Source organism: Toxotes jaculatrix, chromosome 17, assembly GCF_017976425.1.
Source record: "Toxotes jaculatrix isolate fToxJac2 chromosome 17, fToxJac2.pri, whole genome shotgun sequence".
NCBI classification, from domain to species: Eukaryota; Metazoa; Chordata; class Actinopteri; family Toxotidae; genus Toxotes; species Toxotes jaculatrix.
This window is the reverse complement of record NC_054410.1, coordinates 1,849,360-1,867,772: the sequence shown is the minus strand read 5'-3', so window position 1 is coordinate 1,867,772 and position 18,413 is coordinate 1,849,360. Positions and strand designations below refer to the sequence as shown.

The 18,413-nt window shown below is 43.1% G+C and overlaps 1 protein-coding gene across 1 annotated transcript in view; it reads right to left on the bottom strand.

The window, feature by feature from the left end:
• Nucleotides 1-1,775: 1,775 nt before the first annotated feature.
• The window catches only part of syne2b (spectrin repeat containing, nuclear envelope 2b), a 108,940-nt gene continuing 92,302 nt past the window's right edge, over nucleotides 1,776-18,413 (bottom strand). Inside the window, exons 116-132 of the mRNA XM_041061260.1 lie at nucleotides 18,071-18,233; nucleotides 15,193-15,380; nucleotides 14,873-15,023; nucleotides 13,815-13,997; nucleotides 12,242-12,379; nucleotides 11,906-12,100; nucleotides 11,422-11,725; nucleotides 10,938-11,006; nucleotides 10,411-10,547; nucleotides 10,171-10,300; nucleotides 9,732-9,943; nucleotides 9,418-9,618; nucleotides 9,125-9,253; nucleotides 7,222-7,413; nucleotides 5,042-5,116; nucleotides 4,363-4,412; nucleotides 1,776-3,895 (exon numbers count right to left, since the gene is read on the bottom strand). Of these exons, the coding sequence (XP_040917194.1) occupies nucleotides 3,685-3,895; nucleotides 4,363-4,412; nucleotides 5,042-5,116; nucleotides 7,222-7,413; nucleotides 9,125-9,253; nucleotides 9,418-9,618; nucleotides 9,732-9,943; nucleotides 10,171-10,300; nucleotides 10,411-10,547; nucleotides 10,938-11,006; nucleotides 11,422-11,725; nucleotides 11,906-12,100; nucleotides 12,242-12,379; nucleotides 13,815-13,997; nucleotides 14,873-15,023; nucleotides 15,193-15,380; nucleotides 18,071-18,233 (2,728 nt within the window). The 3' untranslated portion in view covers nucleotides 1,776-3,684. The remainder of the gene's footprint in view (nucleotides 3,896-4,362; nucleotides 4,413-5,041; nucleotides 5,117-7,221; nucleotides 7,414-9,124; nucleotides 9,254-9,417; nucleotides 9,619-9,731; nucleotides 9,944-10,170; nucleotides 10,301-10,410; nucleotides 10,548-10,937; nucleotides 11,007-11,421; nucleotides 11,726-11,905; nucleotides 12,101-12,241; nucleotides 12,380-13,814; nucleotides 13,998-14,872; nucleotides 15,024-15,192; nucleotides 15,381-18,070; nucleotides 18,234-18,413) is intronic.

The window sequence follows — 18,413 nt, the reverse complement described above, 5'->3', positions numbered from 1 at the left end:
TTTTTTTTCGACCAAAAAAAGTCAAAATTTTTTTGGACCTCAAAATGTCATAAAAAACGTCATAGTATAGTAAGGCGTTTTTTTCGGCCAAAAACAGTCAAAATTTTTTTTGACCTCAAAATGTCATAAAAATGGTCATAGTATAGTAAGGCGTCAAAATCGGACAAAAAAAGACAAAATTTTTATTGACCTCAAAATGTCATAAAAAACGTCATAGTATAGTAAGGCGTTTTTTTCGGACAAAAAAAGTCAAAAAATTTTTTGACCTCAAAATGTCATAAAAAACGTCATAGTATAGTGAGGCGTTTTTTCGGCCAAAAAAAGTCAAAATTTTTTTTGACCTCAAAATGTCATAAAAAACGTCATAGTATAGTAAGGCGTCAAAATCGGCCAAAAAAAATCAAAAAATTTTTTTGACCTCAAAATGTCATAAAAATGATCATAGTATAGTAAGGCGTCAAAATCGGCCAAAAAAAGTCAGTCTCTATTGATAGTTTGAGTGACAGCTCCATAGACGGGCACTGGCAGTTAGCTCTTTGCTAAAGCATCAGCTGGGCTAGGCGGCTACTTCCAGAGGCCTCCGGCTACCTACAGCGGTTGACAGGGTAACACTGTTGTGGTGTGTTCCGTGCTCTCAGAGTCTGTTTATTGCAGGAATACTAGGCTACAATTTTATTTTGTCTCATTTTTCTGTTTAAAAAGTCCGACATTGCATAGACTGAGCAGCTCCGCCAGTAAGCGGCTGCTGTTGTAAATATTAAATATTGATCCGAGCTAAGTGGGCAGGCTCTCGGCCCCCTGACCCCGGCTGGCCCGTAGAGTAACCGCCTCTTTGCCAAATATGGAAAATACACTCCCATTAAAATCCAAGATGGCACTTTTCAAATGCCCATGGTCACAAAACCGATTCTCCGAAACCAATGTGTGACGTTACTAGTTCTACGTCCATGTCTTATACAATTTAAGTAAATTCTGCTGTCGTTCTCACTGTAGTTCACTTTGAATCAGAGCTTCAGCAAAATGGCTGAAAAAAGTAAAAGATCTTTTATCTGTCTTGTTTGTTTTATATTGTTTGTTTAGGTTGAGTTTTTCCTACAAAAAGTAAATCCAGGCTTGTCCACGGGCAGAGTCTCCGCTGATTGTCCAAACACAAACCTAATATCACAGAGTCATCAGTGTCCCCAGTGAGGAAAGAGCTGAATTTGAGCACCAGTCCAGAACTTTGTTTTGCTTTTCTTGACTCTGCAGGTGCAAGGAATTGTTGGCTTGAAGTCCTTAAACAATTTGTCTTCTTACACATGTAGAACCTTGTGTTTTGGACTTGTTTGCTGTGGTTTCCTTGGATTATGTTCTCATTAACCACACTGCTGCTCCCTAGGAATAGAACAGTCAGTTATTTGGTATCATCCAAGTTCAAATTGCTGGACAAACAAACTAAAGTGACTAACTTTAACTGTTAAAGAATTTAGGATAAACGTACCATTTTTTGGACGTACAGTCATGAGCTGTGCCACTTTTCTGCCCGTGTAAATTCAGCCTTAGTGCCAGATTATCCACTGGTAATAACATGTTCACTGTCCTTTCTGTCCTGATGTCTGTGGCTTGTACATGCATGAACACACACTCAACAACAAATCTGATGCTGAAAATATTTCTCTCGTGCACAACACACACATTAATATCTCAGATCTTGTTGGATTCTCTGTCTGTCAGACCTGTCACCATAGCCAGGATCCTTCTCTAACCCGGTGATACAGGAAACATACAGCAGCAAATCATGGCAAACACGGTTTATTGTCATCCAATAATGACAATCTATACATCCCATAAATAAGTGTTCACAAAATAAATCAAACTTTCCACACGTTTCTGTTGTTTGCTTCTGTTCTGTTAGCCCTCTGAGCAGAGGTGGAGCTTATGTACAAATTAGGATCAAACACAGATTCAAATCAAGTGACACAAAACCTTCTCTGTAATCTTTATACTAACATTGTAGTTTAGCAACGTTTAATGATCTTTGATTGTGCATGTACACAGCTACATTCAATGCCCAAAGAATCACTTACATTCATGTTCTACCCCAAGTCTGCCGTGTTACAGATTCTGACACCAGTCCTTCAGCTGCACGGAGGAAGAGTGTTTCACAGCAGCGTTCAGGTAAATCCCACACACACACATCATCAACAACACAATGTAACTCTGAAATAATGATTTGTTTTAACCTGCTTAATGCCGGCAGGTCTTTACTTCATGGGGTCAACGTGGACGACACTGGGTAAGTCCTGAACGACACTAAATTATTCTTAAAGGTTTAGATGATGTTGTAGCTGGCAGTGTGACGTGTCTGCTGCTGACGCTCAGCCAGAGATAATATTGCTGCGTCACTGTAAAACCTCAAAAAATCTCAAAAACAAGAAAAATGAAAATCACTTTAAAGCTTCATTAAGCAGTATTTCTTAGAGTATGACTCTAATCACGTGTGTGCCCAGCACCAAACAGCAGATAAACAGAGTTAGCTAGTATTCAGTAAAGAGGAACTGTGGCTCTGTCAGTGGGATAATGTTGCTCTGTGTCGGCTACATTTGTAAAAGAACACGATTAGTTATTGCTATGTCATAGTTGTGTTTCTGTTGGTGTGTTCAAAATCTTTCTGTCCCCTAATGATCAAAAATCGCTTAATGCAGCTTTAATCTGAGGATCTGTGCCTCTTTTCAAAACCTTCAGGTTCAGTGATTTGCTACAGTCTTCAAAAAATAACGTAACCTTTACATTATCAGTGGAACATTTTTTAACAGACTCTCTCGCAAGAGAGAGGGAGCGGCAAAATTCAGCTTTAAGGCCATTACAAAAAAAGCCAATAGGACTTTGAACGATTGCCCCACGTTAAATTAATCTGACACACATTCATACACAAAAGCAATAATTTACCTATTTCTTTCTCAGTAGTTTGCCGTTATATACAAAAGTCATTAATAACACCGTTAAAAGTATATTATTATCTGATCAATTATGATAGTTCTGTTGGCTACAGAAAGGCATGTCTGCAGATGAGTCACTGCCATCATTAAAAAAAAAGTCATAGCTTACAGCTCTTAAATACGTCTAAATCAAACAAAAACAAAACACCTCTTTTCAGTTCTGTACAAAATGTGCTAGCAAAAAGTGGCTGCCTTCTAGGAAAACCAGTAAAAATAGCTGCAGTGGTAGAAAATGGCGAGTGTACTTCTCAGCTTCTGGATGCTTTGGTAATAACTGTCCTTTATCCTTCAAACTCGACACCATAGACTGTTGTGAACATACAAAATATAGATATCAAAATAATTCTCGAGACCTTTTCTTTGCACCGTTTGTTGAGGATGTTCGGGGACGTTAACTAGCAAATCTATATATATTAATAAAAAAATCACACAACTTTAAAACAGACCAGTAATATGGCTTCATCTTATTTAACTGTAGAGCTCCACAAGTAATAAATACATTTTTAAATACACCAATAAAATTTAGTCAAAAAACACAAAGTTGGGCCTTCAGAACGTGGAGGGCGGTGCTTCTTTTTTGTGGAAGGGAGAAGGTGTATTTGAACTTACATCGTAACACTGTTGATTTTAGAGTTCAACCTGATGTGGTTCTTTCTTTTTCAGTCCTTCCCCCGTCAGGAGACGTCAGAGACGGACTTGGCAGTGCTCATGTGGGCGGAGGGCCGTTGGTGTAACGCAGCATGGGGTAGAAGGAGCGTGCAAAGTTGTTGGACAGTGTACAGCTGTAGTCCTCTTCAGAGAGAGGCACCAGGCAGGCCAGAACCAGCAGCACGAAGAAGAGCAGGTGAAGGGGGAAGGCAGCCCGTAGAACCCGGTAAAAGAAGGGTCGGTGTGGGGAAGAGTCCCTCCGCTCCTCCCTGGACGTGGACAGAGGCGGCTCATGTTAGTTTAAACTGGAAGATGCAGGTAAAGCTTGACTTGAAATGAATAGTTTGAACTTCTGGGATAAAGGCCTGTCAGTGTTCCTGCTGCGTGTCAGATGAGAGTCACACACGTGGATTTCCCAAAAAGACAAACTGTTCTTTGTTTCAGCTGTTTAAAGGATCAGTTCCCTCAAATTAAAAAAGGGTATAATCTCTTCACAGTGCAGATGCAGTTCTGGTTTTATTAGAGATCTATTCTATATTCTATCTATTCCGATTCTATAGGAACTACTTGGAGGCAGATCTTTCAAAACCTGGATGAATAAAACCAAAACTGTCTGCATGGTAAGAAAATACTAGACATTAGTTAAAATACATTTTTTGGTAATTTGGTTGAACTGAAGCTAATTTACTAAACATCGAGCCATACAACAGCTACAGCTAAAGCCTGTAGAAGTTACCTTCTGGTTGCTGTTTGTCCGACCGCAGCTGCCTGTAGACCAGTCGCCTCCTAAAGCAAAGAACAAGTCAAAGGTGTTAATCACTTTAGTTTACAGTGAAAAGACGACCTAACATCCACAGCACATCTCTAACACCTGTGAGTGAATACCTGACAGCCTCAGACTGAACTTTACATGTTTCTGTGGTGGAATGAAAGTAAATGTACTCAAGTGTTTTCAATTAATGTTAATTTACAGATTCAGATTTAAGTAGATGCATTGTGCGATACAGATTAAACTGTCCAACATAATCTAACGGTTAAAACTGGTCCCAGATTAACCAATTACAGCGATAATTAATAATACAAGAATAATCCAATATTATAATTTGTACTAATAAACTGTCACAGTGAACAGTTTGCTATTTTTAATGACTAGTAAAAGTGTTAGTGAAGTTACACTGGTGGTTAAAAGTTGCTTTTACTTAATAAATAATCAGATTTTTTTCTTCACCACTGTAAAATGTTTAGAAGCACATAATTAAAATTTGAACATCAAACCCATGATGAGTGAGACTCATTGTAAATGTTCTGTGTGATAAATGTTAGTGTTTGACAGTACATGCAGGAGTAGCTGCTCGTCGGTGCAGTCAACACTCAGCCTGTGCTGTGTGGGACCACAGGTAAATACCGCGGCGTACCTTCTGCAGCAGCAGAGGAGAGCTGAGTGTTCCCAGACCGATGCTGTCGACCTCAGAGCTGGTTGAGCAGGTTTCCTGAGACACAGACAGTAAACAAAAAAACAGAACATCAGATAAAACCGATCAAACCGGTTCAGAGAACTCACTGTTCCCTTTCCTTACTTGACCTTTGGTTGCATCTTATTTATGTCATAATCATTATTGAGGAATGTCGAACATCAGACCAATGTACGTTTTCACTTCCCTCAGATAAAGGTCGATGAAATCACCAACATCTGTAAAATCACAGCTTTGTCTCAGAGGACTAAACGATCAGCTGACCTGAGATTTTCATGAGATTCAGTGTGTAACTGATGTTTGGTTATAAAACATTATTTATTAAACTCAGCACCTGATACTGTCGTACTGCAGGTGTGCTTTTACTCATTTTTATCTGATACTGTTCAATCCAAAGGTTCAATCCATGATTTTTATACACTGCACCCAAACCTAATATTTTCTTGGTAACACTTATTTTTTTACAGGTCTGTAATTTCCTCTGAAATCTGTAAGAATGCAATTAAAAAGGTTCCTTTTAAATCCGAAAAACAAAGTTTATTATTCATTTATTATTAACTTTGTTTTATCTATTTTGAATTGCACCACATTCCCATTAAATTAATTACTTAATTGATTTTTTTGGAAGTGTATCAACTGAACAGTTTTTTTCTATTATCTGTACTAGAGCTGGGCGGTATCCAGATTTTCATACCGTCAAACCTCCTCCACATTTTACCTCCACAATTTTGAATCAGAGACATTGCAAGTGAGGACAAGTCCTCTGCAGCTACAGCCGCTCATAGATGCCACAAGCGCGCAACGAGACGCCGTCGCTTCTCCGTGATCATGGAGGCTTGAACTTCTCAACAGCGAATTTCTCATTAGAGATTTCAGCCAAATCTACCCTGAGTGGGTGAACTGGTCCAGATAGCCTGCGTGATCCCGTCTCCAGTGCGCCAGCACAGAGAGGTGTCTCTCTGCAGAGCCGCATCCAAACAGCGCCTACGGGATAATGCGCATTGCGAGTTGCAGAGAGACTCTGCACACTTTGATTTTCATTCAGCTGCTGCAGCCTGTGGACAATTCACTGCAGCAAAAGGCATTAAAAAGCCTGAAATATGTCAAGGGACCTTTTTCAGTTCGTTAATATAGTTTTATTGCATATATAGGATATTTGAAAACGCATATAGCGAACGGACGTTTTTCTATTGTAAGCTGACAGCACGCCGCGTTATTACACTGGTATGAGCCAGTCCAGATGGGTTTCTTGTTTGCAGATTGTTTTATCTGAGAATACTTTCTTTATATTCCTGTTAAAAAAGCGCAGCTTTGTGCGATATTTATTTTAGAGGTTACGCGTGGGAGTCCGTTGACGGCGCTTATTTTCTCTGATACAGCCGATACTTTAAAATATAAAGATTCTAAATTGCTTTGATATCATTCTTATATATCCTGCATATCATTTATCATTTTAAGCTCAATAAATTCAGATAATACAAACATCTGTCCGCTAAACTGAAAACCTGCCGGTCACGTTGTCCGGTGCCACGTTTTTCTAGCGGAAACCCTGAATTACAAATGATGAACGTGAGGCTCAGACGGCGTCAGCAAACTGTGGCCTGTGACCTGTAACACTGCCAAAGTGCAGAGGTCTGTTCTTCTTAGGGACCAGCCATCTCTCCGCCCCCCCCCCCCCCCCCCCCCTCCCTCCCTCTCTCTCTCTCTCTCTCTCTCTCTCTCTCTCTCTCTCTCTCTCTCTCTCTCTCTCTCTCTCCTCCGCGCTGTCACGTAATGACGTCACGTTCAGAAACTTTACTACTGAAGTAAAACTGAAAATTCAACCGCACGAGGCATTCAATAACTCATTATCTCCTATATAAGTGCATTGCATTTTTTTACTGACTGTACTGAAACTGACACCGTTGCTATTTTTAAGTCCCCGCGCTTTACCTAATTACCGCCCAACCCTAATCTGTACCAAATAATTTCCTTTTCAGGAAACGTCCTGGTGATGATCAGGTAGATGATTCAGAAATTACAGACCGGAAGTGTGAGCCTCACAGTTGAGTTTAAAGACAGGGTCCTCATGCGCAGTCAAACCAGGCTGAGGTAAAATAATAACAAATAAAAAGGCGACCTACCAGTCGTCCCTGCAGCGTGAGCAGGTCAGAGGCCACCTGTCGCAGCAGGAGACGCAGTTTGTTGCCGATGACATGGACCTTCTCTTTGGCCTCCATGCTGTCCTCCGCGGTGGCCTCCAGGAGGAGCTGAGAGGAGATGTCCTGCAGCGAGGACACCTGTCGCTGACGCCCACGCAGCTCCTCCTGCAGCTCCTGCAGCAGGGGGCGACAGAGCAGAGGACTCAACACACAGACATGACAGAGATCTCACAGTGTACTAACAGGATTTCACTAATAAATAGGCCTACCAGAAGTCCCTGGGAAGGTAATAAGTTAAACCGCGGGGTCGTTAAAATAGCAACGGTATCCGTTTCAACACCGTCAGTAAAAAAAAGCAACACATTTATATAGAAGATAAAGATTAAATATTAAACATAAGTTATTTAATGCTTTGTGTGGGTGAATGTTCAGTTTTACTTCAGCAGTAGAATATGTTTTACTTCTGGAGACGTTTGATAAAGTTTTGAACGTGACGTCATTACGTGACAGCGCGGAGGAGAGAGAGAGAGAGAGAGAGAGAGAGAGAGGGGGAAAGATGGCTGGTCCCTAAGAAGAACAGACCTCTGCACTTTGGCAGTGTTACAGGTCACAGGCCACAGTTTGCTGACGCCGTCTGAGCCTCACGTTCATCATTTGTAATTCAGGGTTTCCGCTAGAAAAACGTGGCACCGGACAACGTGACCGGCAGGTTTTCAGTTTAGCGGACAGATGTTTGTATTATCTGAATTTATTGAGCTTAAAATGATAAATGATATGCAGGATATATAAGAATGATATCAAAGCAATTTAGAATCTTTATATTTTAAAGTATCGGCTGTATCAGAGAAAATAAGCGCCGTCAACGGACTCCCACGCGTAACCTCTAAAATAAATATCGCACAAAGCTGCGCTTTTTTAACAGGAATATAAAGAAAGTATTCTCAGATAAAACAATCTGCAAACAAGAAACCCATCTGGACTGGCTCATACCACTGTAATAACGCGGCGTGCTGTCAGCTTACAATAGAAAAACGTCCGTTCGCTATGTGCGTTTTCAAATATCCTATATATGCAATAAAACTATATTAACGAACTGAAAAAGGTCCCTCGACATATTTCAGGCTTTTTAATGCCTTTTGCTGCAGTGAATTGTCCACAGGCTGCAGCAGCTGAATGAAAATCAAAGTGTCCAGAGTCTCTCTGCAACTCGCAATGCGCATTATCCCGTAGGCGCTGTTTGGATGCGGCTCTGCAGAGAGAAACCTCTCTGTGCTGGCGCACTGGAGACGGGATCACGCAGGCTATCTGGACCAGTTCACCCACTCAGGGTAGATTTGGCTGAAATCTCTAATGAGAAATTCGCTGTTGAGAAGTTCAAGCCTCCATGATCACGGAGAAGCGACGGCGTCTCGTTGCGCACCTGTGGCATCTATGAGCGGCTGTAGCTGCAGAGGACTTGTTCTCACTTGTAATGTCTTTGATTCAAAATTCAAATTGTACCTGTAGGGAATATTTTCACCTGACATTCTGACCGGAGGGGTCACGGTAATAACGTATACCGGGGTAAAACGTGGAGGAGGTTTGACGGTATGAAAATCTGGATACCGCCCAACTGTAGTGGAAACTTTGTATAATTACTGTAAAAAGAAAACAGCCCAGACAGCTGTTAGCTGTAGATCCACGGTTTGAATTGGACCCAAATAGTGAGTAGCTGTCCCAGAAATGCTGCCACAAACCCGCGGACAGATTACTGTCACCTGTCGCTGCAGGAGAAGCTACATTCTCAGGATTTGTCTCAACTTTTTTAGAATTTAAGCTGGATTCTCAAGTTTGAGTAACAGATTTCCGGGGCAGTGATGGATGAAACGATCAGTCGTCTGCTCACCGTCAGCGTGTCTCGGTGCTCCAGCAGAGCCGAGCGGGAGGTCAACAGGTCGCTGACGTTCACAGCGTAGAGCCTGTTCTCGGCCTGAGCCAGCCACAGCAACAGAGAGTGCAGCGTCTCATGAAACTCCTGAGGAGGAACACAGAGGATGGAGAGGCCATTTGTCTTTCACACAGCTCAAAACATCCGATATGACTCGCGCTTAATAAACCAAACTCCTGCTTCTGTCCGCTCCTGCGGTTCATGTGACAGCGGATAGTGTGTTAGTGCTGCACCTTTTCAGTTCAGCTCACCTGACACTGCAGCAGAGCGGAGTGCAGCCTCCTCTCCCAGCTCTCCAGGCCGCTGCAGGCCTGCGTCCAGCTGAGGTTGGCCGAGCTCAGAGCTTCCTGCAGCTCCCGCAGCTCGGCGCTGTCGCCCCGCAGGAAGCGACAGCTGTTCAGGTTGATGGAGATCATCAGACACTTGTAGCTGTTGAAGTTCTTCTGCATCTCCTGAACAAAGTGGGGGGCGGGGTTAATGTCAATGTATATGTGATACAGTATAATAATCTTCCTACTGCTATAATTAGATTCACGGCCGACGCACACGCCGTTCACGTTGTTACCTTCAGCTTCCTGATGTTGACCTCGATGTCTCGCATGCCGGTGGACGGCGCGATCCGCTGCAGCCTCTCCAGCTCCGGCAGCACTCTGGCCAACCAGGAAGTGACATCACAGAGGTCAGAGTTCAGCTTCTGCCACCGCTCCAGGTCCTGCTTGATGTCCGTCTCGCTGCTGAGCTTCTGTGCTTGCAGCAGCTCCCAGCGCTCGATCACACCTGCGGACGAGCACGAGTCGGAGCGGGGAAACGCTGAGTCATTGTGTGCTGTTTTGTCGTGTGCGACCTCTGAGTTTGTCATGATACCAGTTTTTTTTTAGTTTGGTTTCTCGTAAAACAGATTAGCAGGACAACTTTTTTATAGTTAATAGTTAATTACCATTCAGCTTATGATTTGAACGCATCCTTCCCTGTGTTTGTGTTTGTCTCTGTCTCTGTCTCTGTACCTGTGCTGGTGTGTTTGTCGGCCGTGCTGCTGGTCAGACCAGTGTCCTCCAGCTCCTCCTCATCGTTCAGTATCAGCTTGACTCTCTTCACGCTGTCGATGCTGCCGCTGCACTCGGACATCAGCTTAGCCTGAACGCAGCACAAATGTAATCTCAAAAACACGTTTCACCGACAGAGGAGAAACAAACCCAGCTTAAACTTGTTATGAAACTTGCTGTATCAGGGTGGATTGTTCTTACGTAGCCGTGCTGGTGGAACGGAGAGCTGGTGGTGTGTGTGGGAGACGAGCTCAGGCCTCGGATGATTTCTCGGGGAACTCGTTTCCTCTCCGGGGAGCCGGGCTGGTGCCAGCTGGGCGGGTCTGTCACTGACTTCACTGTGGAGAGAGAGAAGAAAAACGACGGTCAAATCATTTAAAAGAAAAACATCAGATCAGACAAACAGGTTCAAAAGTAAGACAGAAAATGGAGCAATAATCCAGTATCAAATAAATCTTTCAGTTCGACACATGCATGAAACTAAGGTGTGTCAATAACATGCAAAAGCACCATCAACAAACCACAAACTCCAGAGATACAAACGAATAATTTGCTGTATCATGCAAATTTCATGACTTTCAAGACTTCGATTTGTTAAACAATAATAAGTAGTGGCACAGACACACGTGTAATACAACACGGTGTCTGTGAATCGATGAGGGATGGGGATGTGGGGTTGCTGGGAGACGGGTTGCGATGCAGTGGCATGCAGCAGGCAGAGTGCCTACCCGAGGCTGCTTTCACTGCTCTGACAGTGGCTTTAACAAACGCCTCTGAGCTCTCTGTGACCTGCACATCTGTAAGAGAGAGTGGAGGTGAGCAGCGTGCGACGGCTGCTCTGTGAGCGGTGGCGCTCTGCTCGAGTTACGAAGCTGTTTCCGGAACATCAAAGAATTCAAGTTAGCAGAGGAGCAGGGGGACGACAAGACGGGAGGAAGACGATGGAAGACTCAAACTGACATAAGACTCTGGCCAAAGGATCCGTCTGGTCTTATTTTATATTTTGTCAAAATATTCAGTGAAAAGAACAAAACCATGAACTACAGAGACAATATTTAACACTGTTTACCACTTTTCAGTTGTAAGATTACTTTTCTTCTTTCAGGGAAGAAACTAACAAAACTACATTCTATTTAATGACTGTAAATAATGGAAGCAAACTTCTGTTTCGGCTGATGAGGATCGTGAAATTAGACAAACAGGTGTCATTACCTGACAGAGCACTGAAGAAGGTGGCGTCCTCATCGTCCTCGTGCGACGAGGATCCTCCCACATCAACGGTGTGGTCCCACTCCAGCGGGATGGAGTCCACGCTGACGGGGGTCTCTCTTCCTGACCGCTCCAGAGGAGGCGCCAGCAGGTGGCACATGGCCTGCCGTCCAGCTGAGACTCCACCCGCCACTGGGGCCTCCTCCTCCTCCTTCCTCGTTTCTGTCCACAACGTCTCATTGGACAGATCAGGTGAGTCGTCCAGGTCTGTGTCCCGGTCTGACAGCTCCCTCTCCTCCTCCAGCACCTTAAAAAAATGAAAAAGAAGACAAAGGTTTTAAGAATTACACCTAAAAAGCCAAATAAATAATCTATGAAACATGGTGTTTGCAGTGTCAACAACAGTTCTTTTCTGCCGTTTTTCATCTTTTTTCATCTTTTTTAAAAGAGGGACACTTGTGAGTGCCGCCCTGGACGTGGTACTGACCGGGCGTCTGTTGACGAGGCGGTGGTGGAAGCGAGCCACCCTGCCAAACACCTCCTGGCAGTAGGAGTGCAGCTCCTCCAGCTCGTCTTCGATCAGCACGGCATCCAGAGGGGCGCTCTTCTGGATCAGGTTCTCCCCGAACACGATGAGGGCGTCGATTTTATTGGTGTTGAGGGTGATCTCCTGCTGGAAGCCCTACAGATCCACACACCGGACATTTCAGTCTTTTATGGGGCCAAAGTGAGAGCACATACACTACACATACACCCTGTCTTTAAATAAAAACTGTGGGATTTACGGTACGGTGAGTTTAACAGTCAGTGGGAGCAGACTTACATTGAGCTGCCTCATCTTGTCTTCAATGTCACTCTCAGAGAAGTGCTCCACATTGGTGAGCTGGAGGTCCATCTCTGTCAGCCAGACCAGGATCCCCTCCCGAGTTCCCTCAAAGTCCTCCCTCTGAGAGGTAAAGTGCTGCAGGAGCACAGAGCAGTTTGATGTTAACATTCATGCAGATAGCGTGCGATAATTGTTTTCACAGAGTAAATCAAATTACATATTTAAATATATATATATATATATATATATATATATATATATATATATATATATATATATATATATATATATATATATATATATATATATCTTGTTATCATTCACAGTTTTGGTGAAGATAAAATCATTTCAACTTTGATTCCAGGTTTAAACAGCACTTTTCTTTTAGAGCAGGCCTCGACCATACTCTTTAAAATATTATTTACAGAGACCCAACGTGAGCAAGCACTCAGCGACTGTCTCCAGGAAAAACTGTGAAATCCACTGTAAAATCCACTGTGGTCATGAAAGTCAGATATATTAAGGTAAGAGATCAGACTGAGGTTGAAGCATTTTTATTCTCTGATACATCAGGTTGCTTTTATTTGATATATTTAAATAAACATCAGGTTTTGAAGCTGAATAGAATAAAATCTGAATTATGGCTTATGGAAACCTGAAGGTGTAAACTTAAAATTTGTGCTGTGTGTGATTATGTGTTATTATTTGATGATGTGTGATTTTTAAAATGACAATGAAAAGAAACTAAAATTTTTCAGTAGCAACCTTTGTCTCACTGAGTTAAACCTCAATGGGACAATGGACAAACACTGAATGGAAAACTAATTGTTTTAGCTAAAATCTTGTTGGTGCAGATAGTAAGTTAAAGTATATGGGATTTTTATTACATGAGTCCCATCTGCTGAGCTGGACCATAAATATTCTGTATGAATAAAATAAAATATATCTCAGCATCTCTGTGATTTAATGGCTCTGATTGTGTGTTTTTGCTCTAAGTGCTGTTGACCCGAGTCAGCTGCGTATTCCAAAGATGTGAACGTGGCTTAGAGGGACTGAGCCTGCAGAGGTCAACCAGCACCAATCAGCTGAATTCTTTGATTACACGCAGCCTTTACGAAGCAACATAAACATCCTCCATCTGCTCGGCGCCACATGCTGCGATGAAAACAGCTTCCTGCCAATGTGACGCCTCCTGCCTCGTCACCATATAAGAGCTGACCCAAATCCTGACGGCTTAGAGCGGAGCGGAGAGCTGGGAGGTCCTACACAGATCAGCTGGGAAGGTCTGAGACATGTTGATGTTTGATTTCTCATTTCTGCTTTTCTCACTTTTTTAAAATTATCATTCATGGTTATAAAAAAGAAAATCACTTCCTCTGTGACGTGCAGTTTGTTGTCAGTGGATTTCTGGATGTTGACATTTAGCTTCATCAGTCTCTTATTTGAGGAATTCAGCTCTAAATGTCCTTCATGATTTTACTGGGAGCCATTAAAGGTCTTAGACATTGTCCATGAGGAGCTGCCGTATAAAATCAACCCCTAGCTCCTGACCTCTGACCTCTGGTCTCACCTTGAGTCTGCGGAGTACAGCAGCCACCCTCTTCTGCAGGCCGTCCCACCGCTGGTTCCCCTCGTGGACCATGACTTTGAGCTTGCTGGCGGCGTCGGTCCGGTTCTCCCGGGCCAGGCGGCGGTACTGCTTGTTGACCAGCTCCAGCTGAGTCAAACGCTCGTGAACCTGCCGCTGGAACGCCTGAGAGGAAAATATACAGAGAAACACAAGACATGAATGAGATAAAATGGACATTTTCAGTCTCTGAGTTACATTAAAAAACAAACTCCAGTCAAAAAAATCAGATTTAAAGGCGTGTTGTGTTTTTAAAGGCGTGTTGTGTTAACGTCATCATTCATTTAATTTTGGAATTTTATATAATTTACTGTAAAAAAAAACATAATGGTAATTTGTGTTGTACACATAATATTAACTGTGAAGTCAGATGACTGGTCAATGGACTGTAACGTGCTTAGAGATCAACACCATCTACACTGGATCCCTGTTGCTGTGGAGATGACGGAATCTCAGAGGAGACTAGATTACCAGACGCTAATCTGTGTTTCTAATCCAGGGTGACACATCAAAGGTCAGCCCTGCGTCACCTGAACCTGAAACCGCTCACACACACGGGGACAAACTCAGCAGCAGAACAAAAGAAAGCATAATCTGGCCTATAGGACACTTTGGTGCACAGCAAGGTGTCTCAACATCTACTGGTCAGATTTCCTTTAGATTTGCGCTGAATATTCATTGTACCTAGAAGATGAATCCCTTCATTTGTAGCCACCCCCCACAGGATGCTCCCCAGAGGATGAACCTTTCGAAAGGTGTCTGGAATGTGTTTTTTTTTTTACCGAACGGATGAAGTCCTTTGATTTGAACAAATCTATGGCCTTTCCTCTCACACAACCATCAGGAGAAGCTTCACATTTTAACCTGACTGGACATGAGACTCGTCTTCCTGTTAACTTCTGGTCTTTCTTGGCATCACTTTGGTCTCAGTCGTCCCTTTCCACTATTCTGCCAAAGTGAAAGACAACTAAAAAAAAAACAAAGAGTCTGCTGATGCTGACCTCGAACTTCTTCAGCTCCTCCTTAGCACTGGTGTAAAGGACGTTAGCAGAGCCTGGGTTGGCGGCGGTGAGCTCAGCTGTCTTCAGCCAGTCCTCAAAGCGAGAGTAGTCGTCCAGGAACTTACACCAGAGACGCCAGGTTTCCTCGATCCTGAAATCAACGAGATTCATTTTACTTATCTGACTTTTTTAAATCAGGTTAGGTCATTGGGGTGATTCAGTTGTTGACTGTCCTTATTTAACAAAGTGTATTTATTTTGGTAAATATTTAAGCATGGAGATCAGTCTCTGCATCCACTACACAACCTACAACTGCTCACCTCATCCTCCTCTCCATAGACATGGCACAGATGTTCCTCCAGCGACGGTCCAGGCTGCGGGTGGTCTGCTGGATCGAGTCATTCTCCGAGTCGCTGCCGCAGGCATCGGCATCATGGAGCAGGACGTCGCACAGCGTCAGCACCGACGCCACGCTCTCCGTGTGCTGCTCGATGTCCCGCTGCAGATCCTGCAGGTCACACAGCACAGAAACACTCTGATCACATCTGAAGTTTAGCTCATTTGGAGTTTGAACGCAAAAATACAACAGTGACTATAACAGAATCTGATGAAGAAGAGCAGCTTAGCACCACAAAGAGCCCACAAAGCATTTTCAAAAAGCAGCAGAGTTAAAAGAGGAACAAAATCAAGACTTCCGTCATCAGCTTTTAGTCATTAGCATTTTCCAGACATTTCAGTCTCATCTCATGATCTTCCTCAGCAGGTGGAGTTTGCTCAGCTTTTTATTTTGTAGCCCTGATTAGCTCTGCATTGCCCTGTGGTGTTGACAGTAGAGTTCATCAAATGCACATTCACTGCGACTTAAATCCACACTACATATTAAAATGAAGCACGTTTCGAGCATGTGGTGTGTTAATGTGCTGTTGACTTACACTATTGTCCATCACTGTAATGCACACAGGACATGAAGACAGAGTTAGAGCAGCAGAGGATGGAACTGTGGTGACACTTTGTCGTTTCTCTGTGAGTTTAACTGGCAGTGACACTCAGTCGTTTTCATTAAACTGCAGTTTGACTGACTGAATCATTTCCTGTTAAACTGTAAATGATGTTGATTTGTTGTAAACACTGGACTATCACCATAAGTATGATGGAGCACAGCTCTGTTTTAAGACCTTCTGCACTATGTTGTGATTTTGTGTGTGTGTGTGTGTGTGTGCACGTGCAGCTCCCTCTGAGGCCTGACGGCACTTTTGTCGGCTCCTGTTTGTTCAAAGTTACCACTCTCTGGGTTTCCATGGCGACAAGTGAAAGCTTAAAGAGCCCATCCACGCAGGAGTCATTTCAGCCGTCCCTCATCCACTAATGCCGAGAGCTGCAGCCTTTTTCTAAAGAAGAGGAGAAGTCCCGTCTCTTTCCTCACGCTCACCAGTTAATTCGTGTTTTCTTTCTCCATTTTTCTGTCATTGTGACTGGAATTATGTCTTTCTCCAGATGAGCTCTTCTACTTCAGAAATCTGCTTGTCTGAAGTCAGACAGGAAACTAAAGCTCAAATCTGATCTGCTCACAATCTGACTTTTTTTTTTTTTTAGTCTGAAAAGCAAAATCTCACGTTTACAGACGGTTAAAGTGTGATTCTCATTCGCTGTTTTGACCACAAACTCCATCATAAAACCAGACTAAGAAATATCCAACTCCAGTTCTGATTTCAAAGTTTTCACATTTTTAAACCTGTCAGTGACTTTCGTCGACTGATGTGTGGCCTGATCTCAGAGAGTTAGGTGTCCTTAAGCAGTCCAGAAGAGCTGTGTCATGAACTAAGACCTGTCTTCCATCCCACGTCAGCACACACACTGCGGTTTTACAGGGAAACTATTTCTCATTAACATATTGTAAACCACCATAAGCCAAAAATATAAAGGAGCTTATCTTGGTGATGTGAAAATGCTAAAAAAAAAAATCCACCCACCACAAATTCCACCTGTCACTGATGTTTCATGTGGTCGTTCTGTTTCCCAGCCCTGACAGGCCGTTTCTGATTAAACACAAAGACCCAAATCTGATCACGATGTTGGGAAAGAGCCTAAAAGATCAAATCTCATTCATCTTCCGTCTGAATATTTCTCCTGCTGAGCCTTTGCACAGCTCCACTCCTCCTCAAACCAGGAAATTTTCTCCATTTAGTAAAGTAGCATTGCATCAGACAACAATTGGACCGAGGCTGAAGTCCATTTCCTTTTTGTGGACCACCCTCCGAGGTCCGCCTCTCAGTGCATTTGCCATCTCTCAGCCCAGCGTGACAGCTTCCTCCTTCACAAATGCCCGTCGTCCTGCAGCTCACTGAGATTTCACTTTGCAGCACACATTACTTGACTCTTCAGTTATTAAGCGTGGGGCCACTACAGGGCGGCCATAACGTGAGGGGTTTTAAAACAGGCGTGTGTCTCCAGTGAGTCAGGTACTTCCTGCCCTACAATTCACTCAAAGTGCCCTGTGGTGTCTTTCCATTCTGCTGTGCGAATTTAAAACAGCTTTTTAGAGTTAGAAAGAGTTGTATGTTTCTTCTTCTACCTCTTTTACTGATAACTCTCATTGCTCCCCCAACACAGAAACATGGAAGCCTCCCATTATGTTCTAATTATTTTTTACCTTTTTCCTTTTTTGATCAGTTTTCGATCAGGTGAATGGTTCTGAATGTTAGAAAGACGATAGTGAGGAAAACATTGTGCCATCATTTCTGAATTAATTTAACACTGAAGTATATTAGAACCTCTAAATGCACCAGATCCTACACCGGGACATGTAACAGCCTGACAGCAGGATCCTCACTGTTAAATTCCAACCTCCCACTTTGTGCTGCAGGCTTTTAGTTCTAAATAATTATCTCTGAAGCCAAAGTCAAAACAACCTCGAATGATAAGATCAGGGTTATTTTCTTTAAGCCGCAGCAGATAATCACACACAGAGTGTCCCTTTAAGTTCTGGATGCTCTGTCACGTTTCTGAAAGGGATGTTTTAAAGTTTTCAAGACCACATCTGTCTTCGTCTTAATCACTGAGGAGCTAAAGTAAGGAAAGCTGACGTTAACTAATATTTACGAGACATTTAACCAGATGAAAACTGTGTTCACGATGACATGAAGGTAATAAGCTGCTCAAACGTCCCGTTAAATTAAAAACCATTCCATCTTTGCCCACCTGCTGCTCAGCCAGTTTCCTCTGAATCTCATCGCCGTGGCAGACGTTGTACACCACCGGCTTAGCCAGTTCCGCCTCGATACGGGACAGCCACGTCCGCAGGTTGCTCATGTTTTTATCGAGCTGCTGCACCGTCACCAAAGTCTCCTTCAGCTTCCTCACCCTGCAGAAAGAAAAAGCACGGAAATTTAAGTAAAACAGCAGGTCACTGTGTTTCTTAGCAAAGGTTACTCACACAGGAGGAAACAAACATTTTCTTGGGGACTATTTTCAGCGGCGGATGTATCCACATTTATGAACCTGTTTGTTCTTCCCTACGTTGCAAGACCCCACCAGCCCCAAA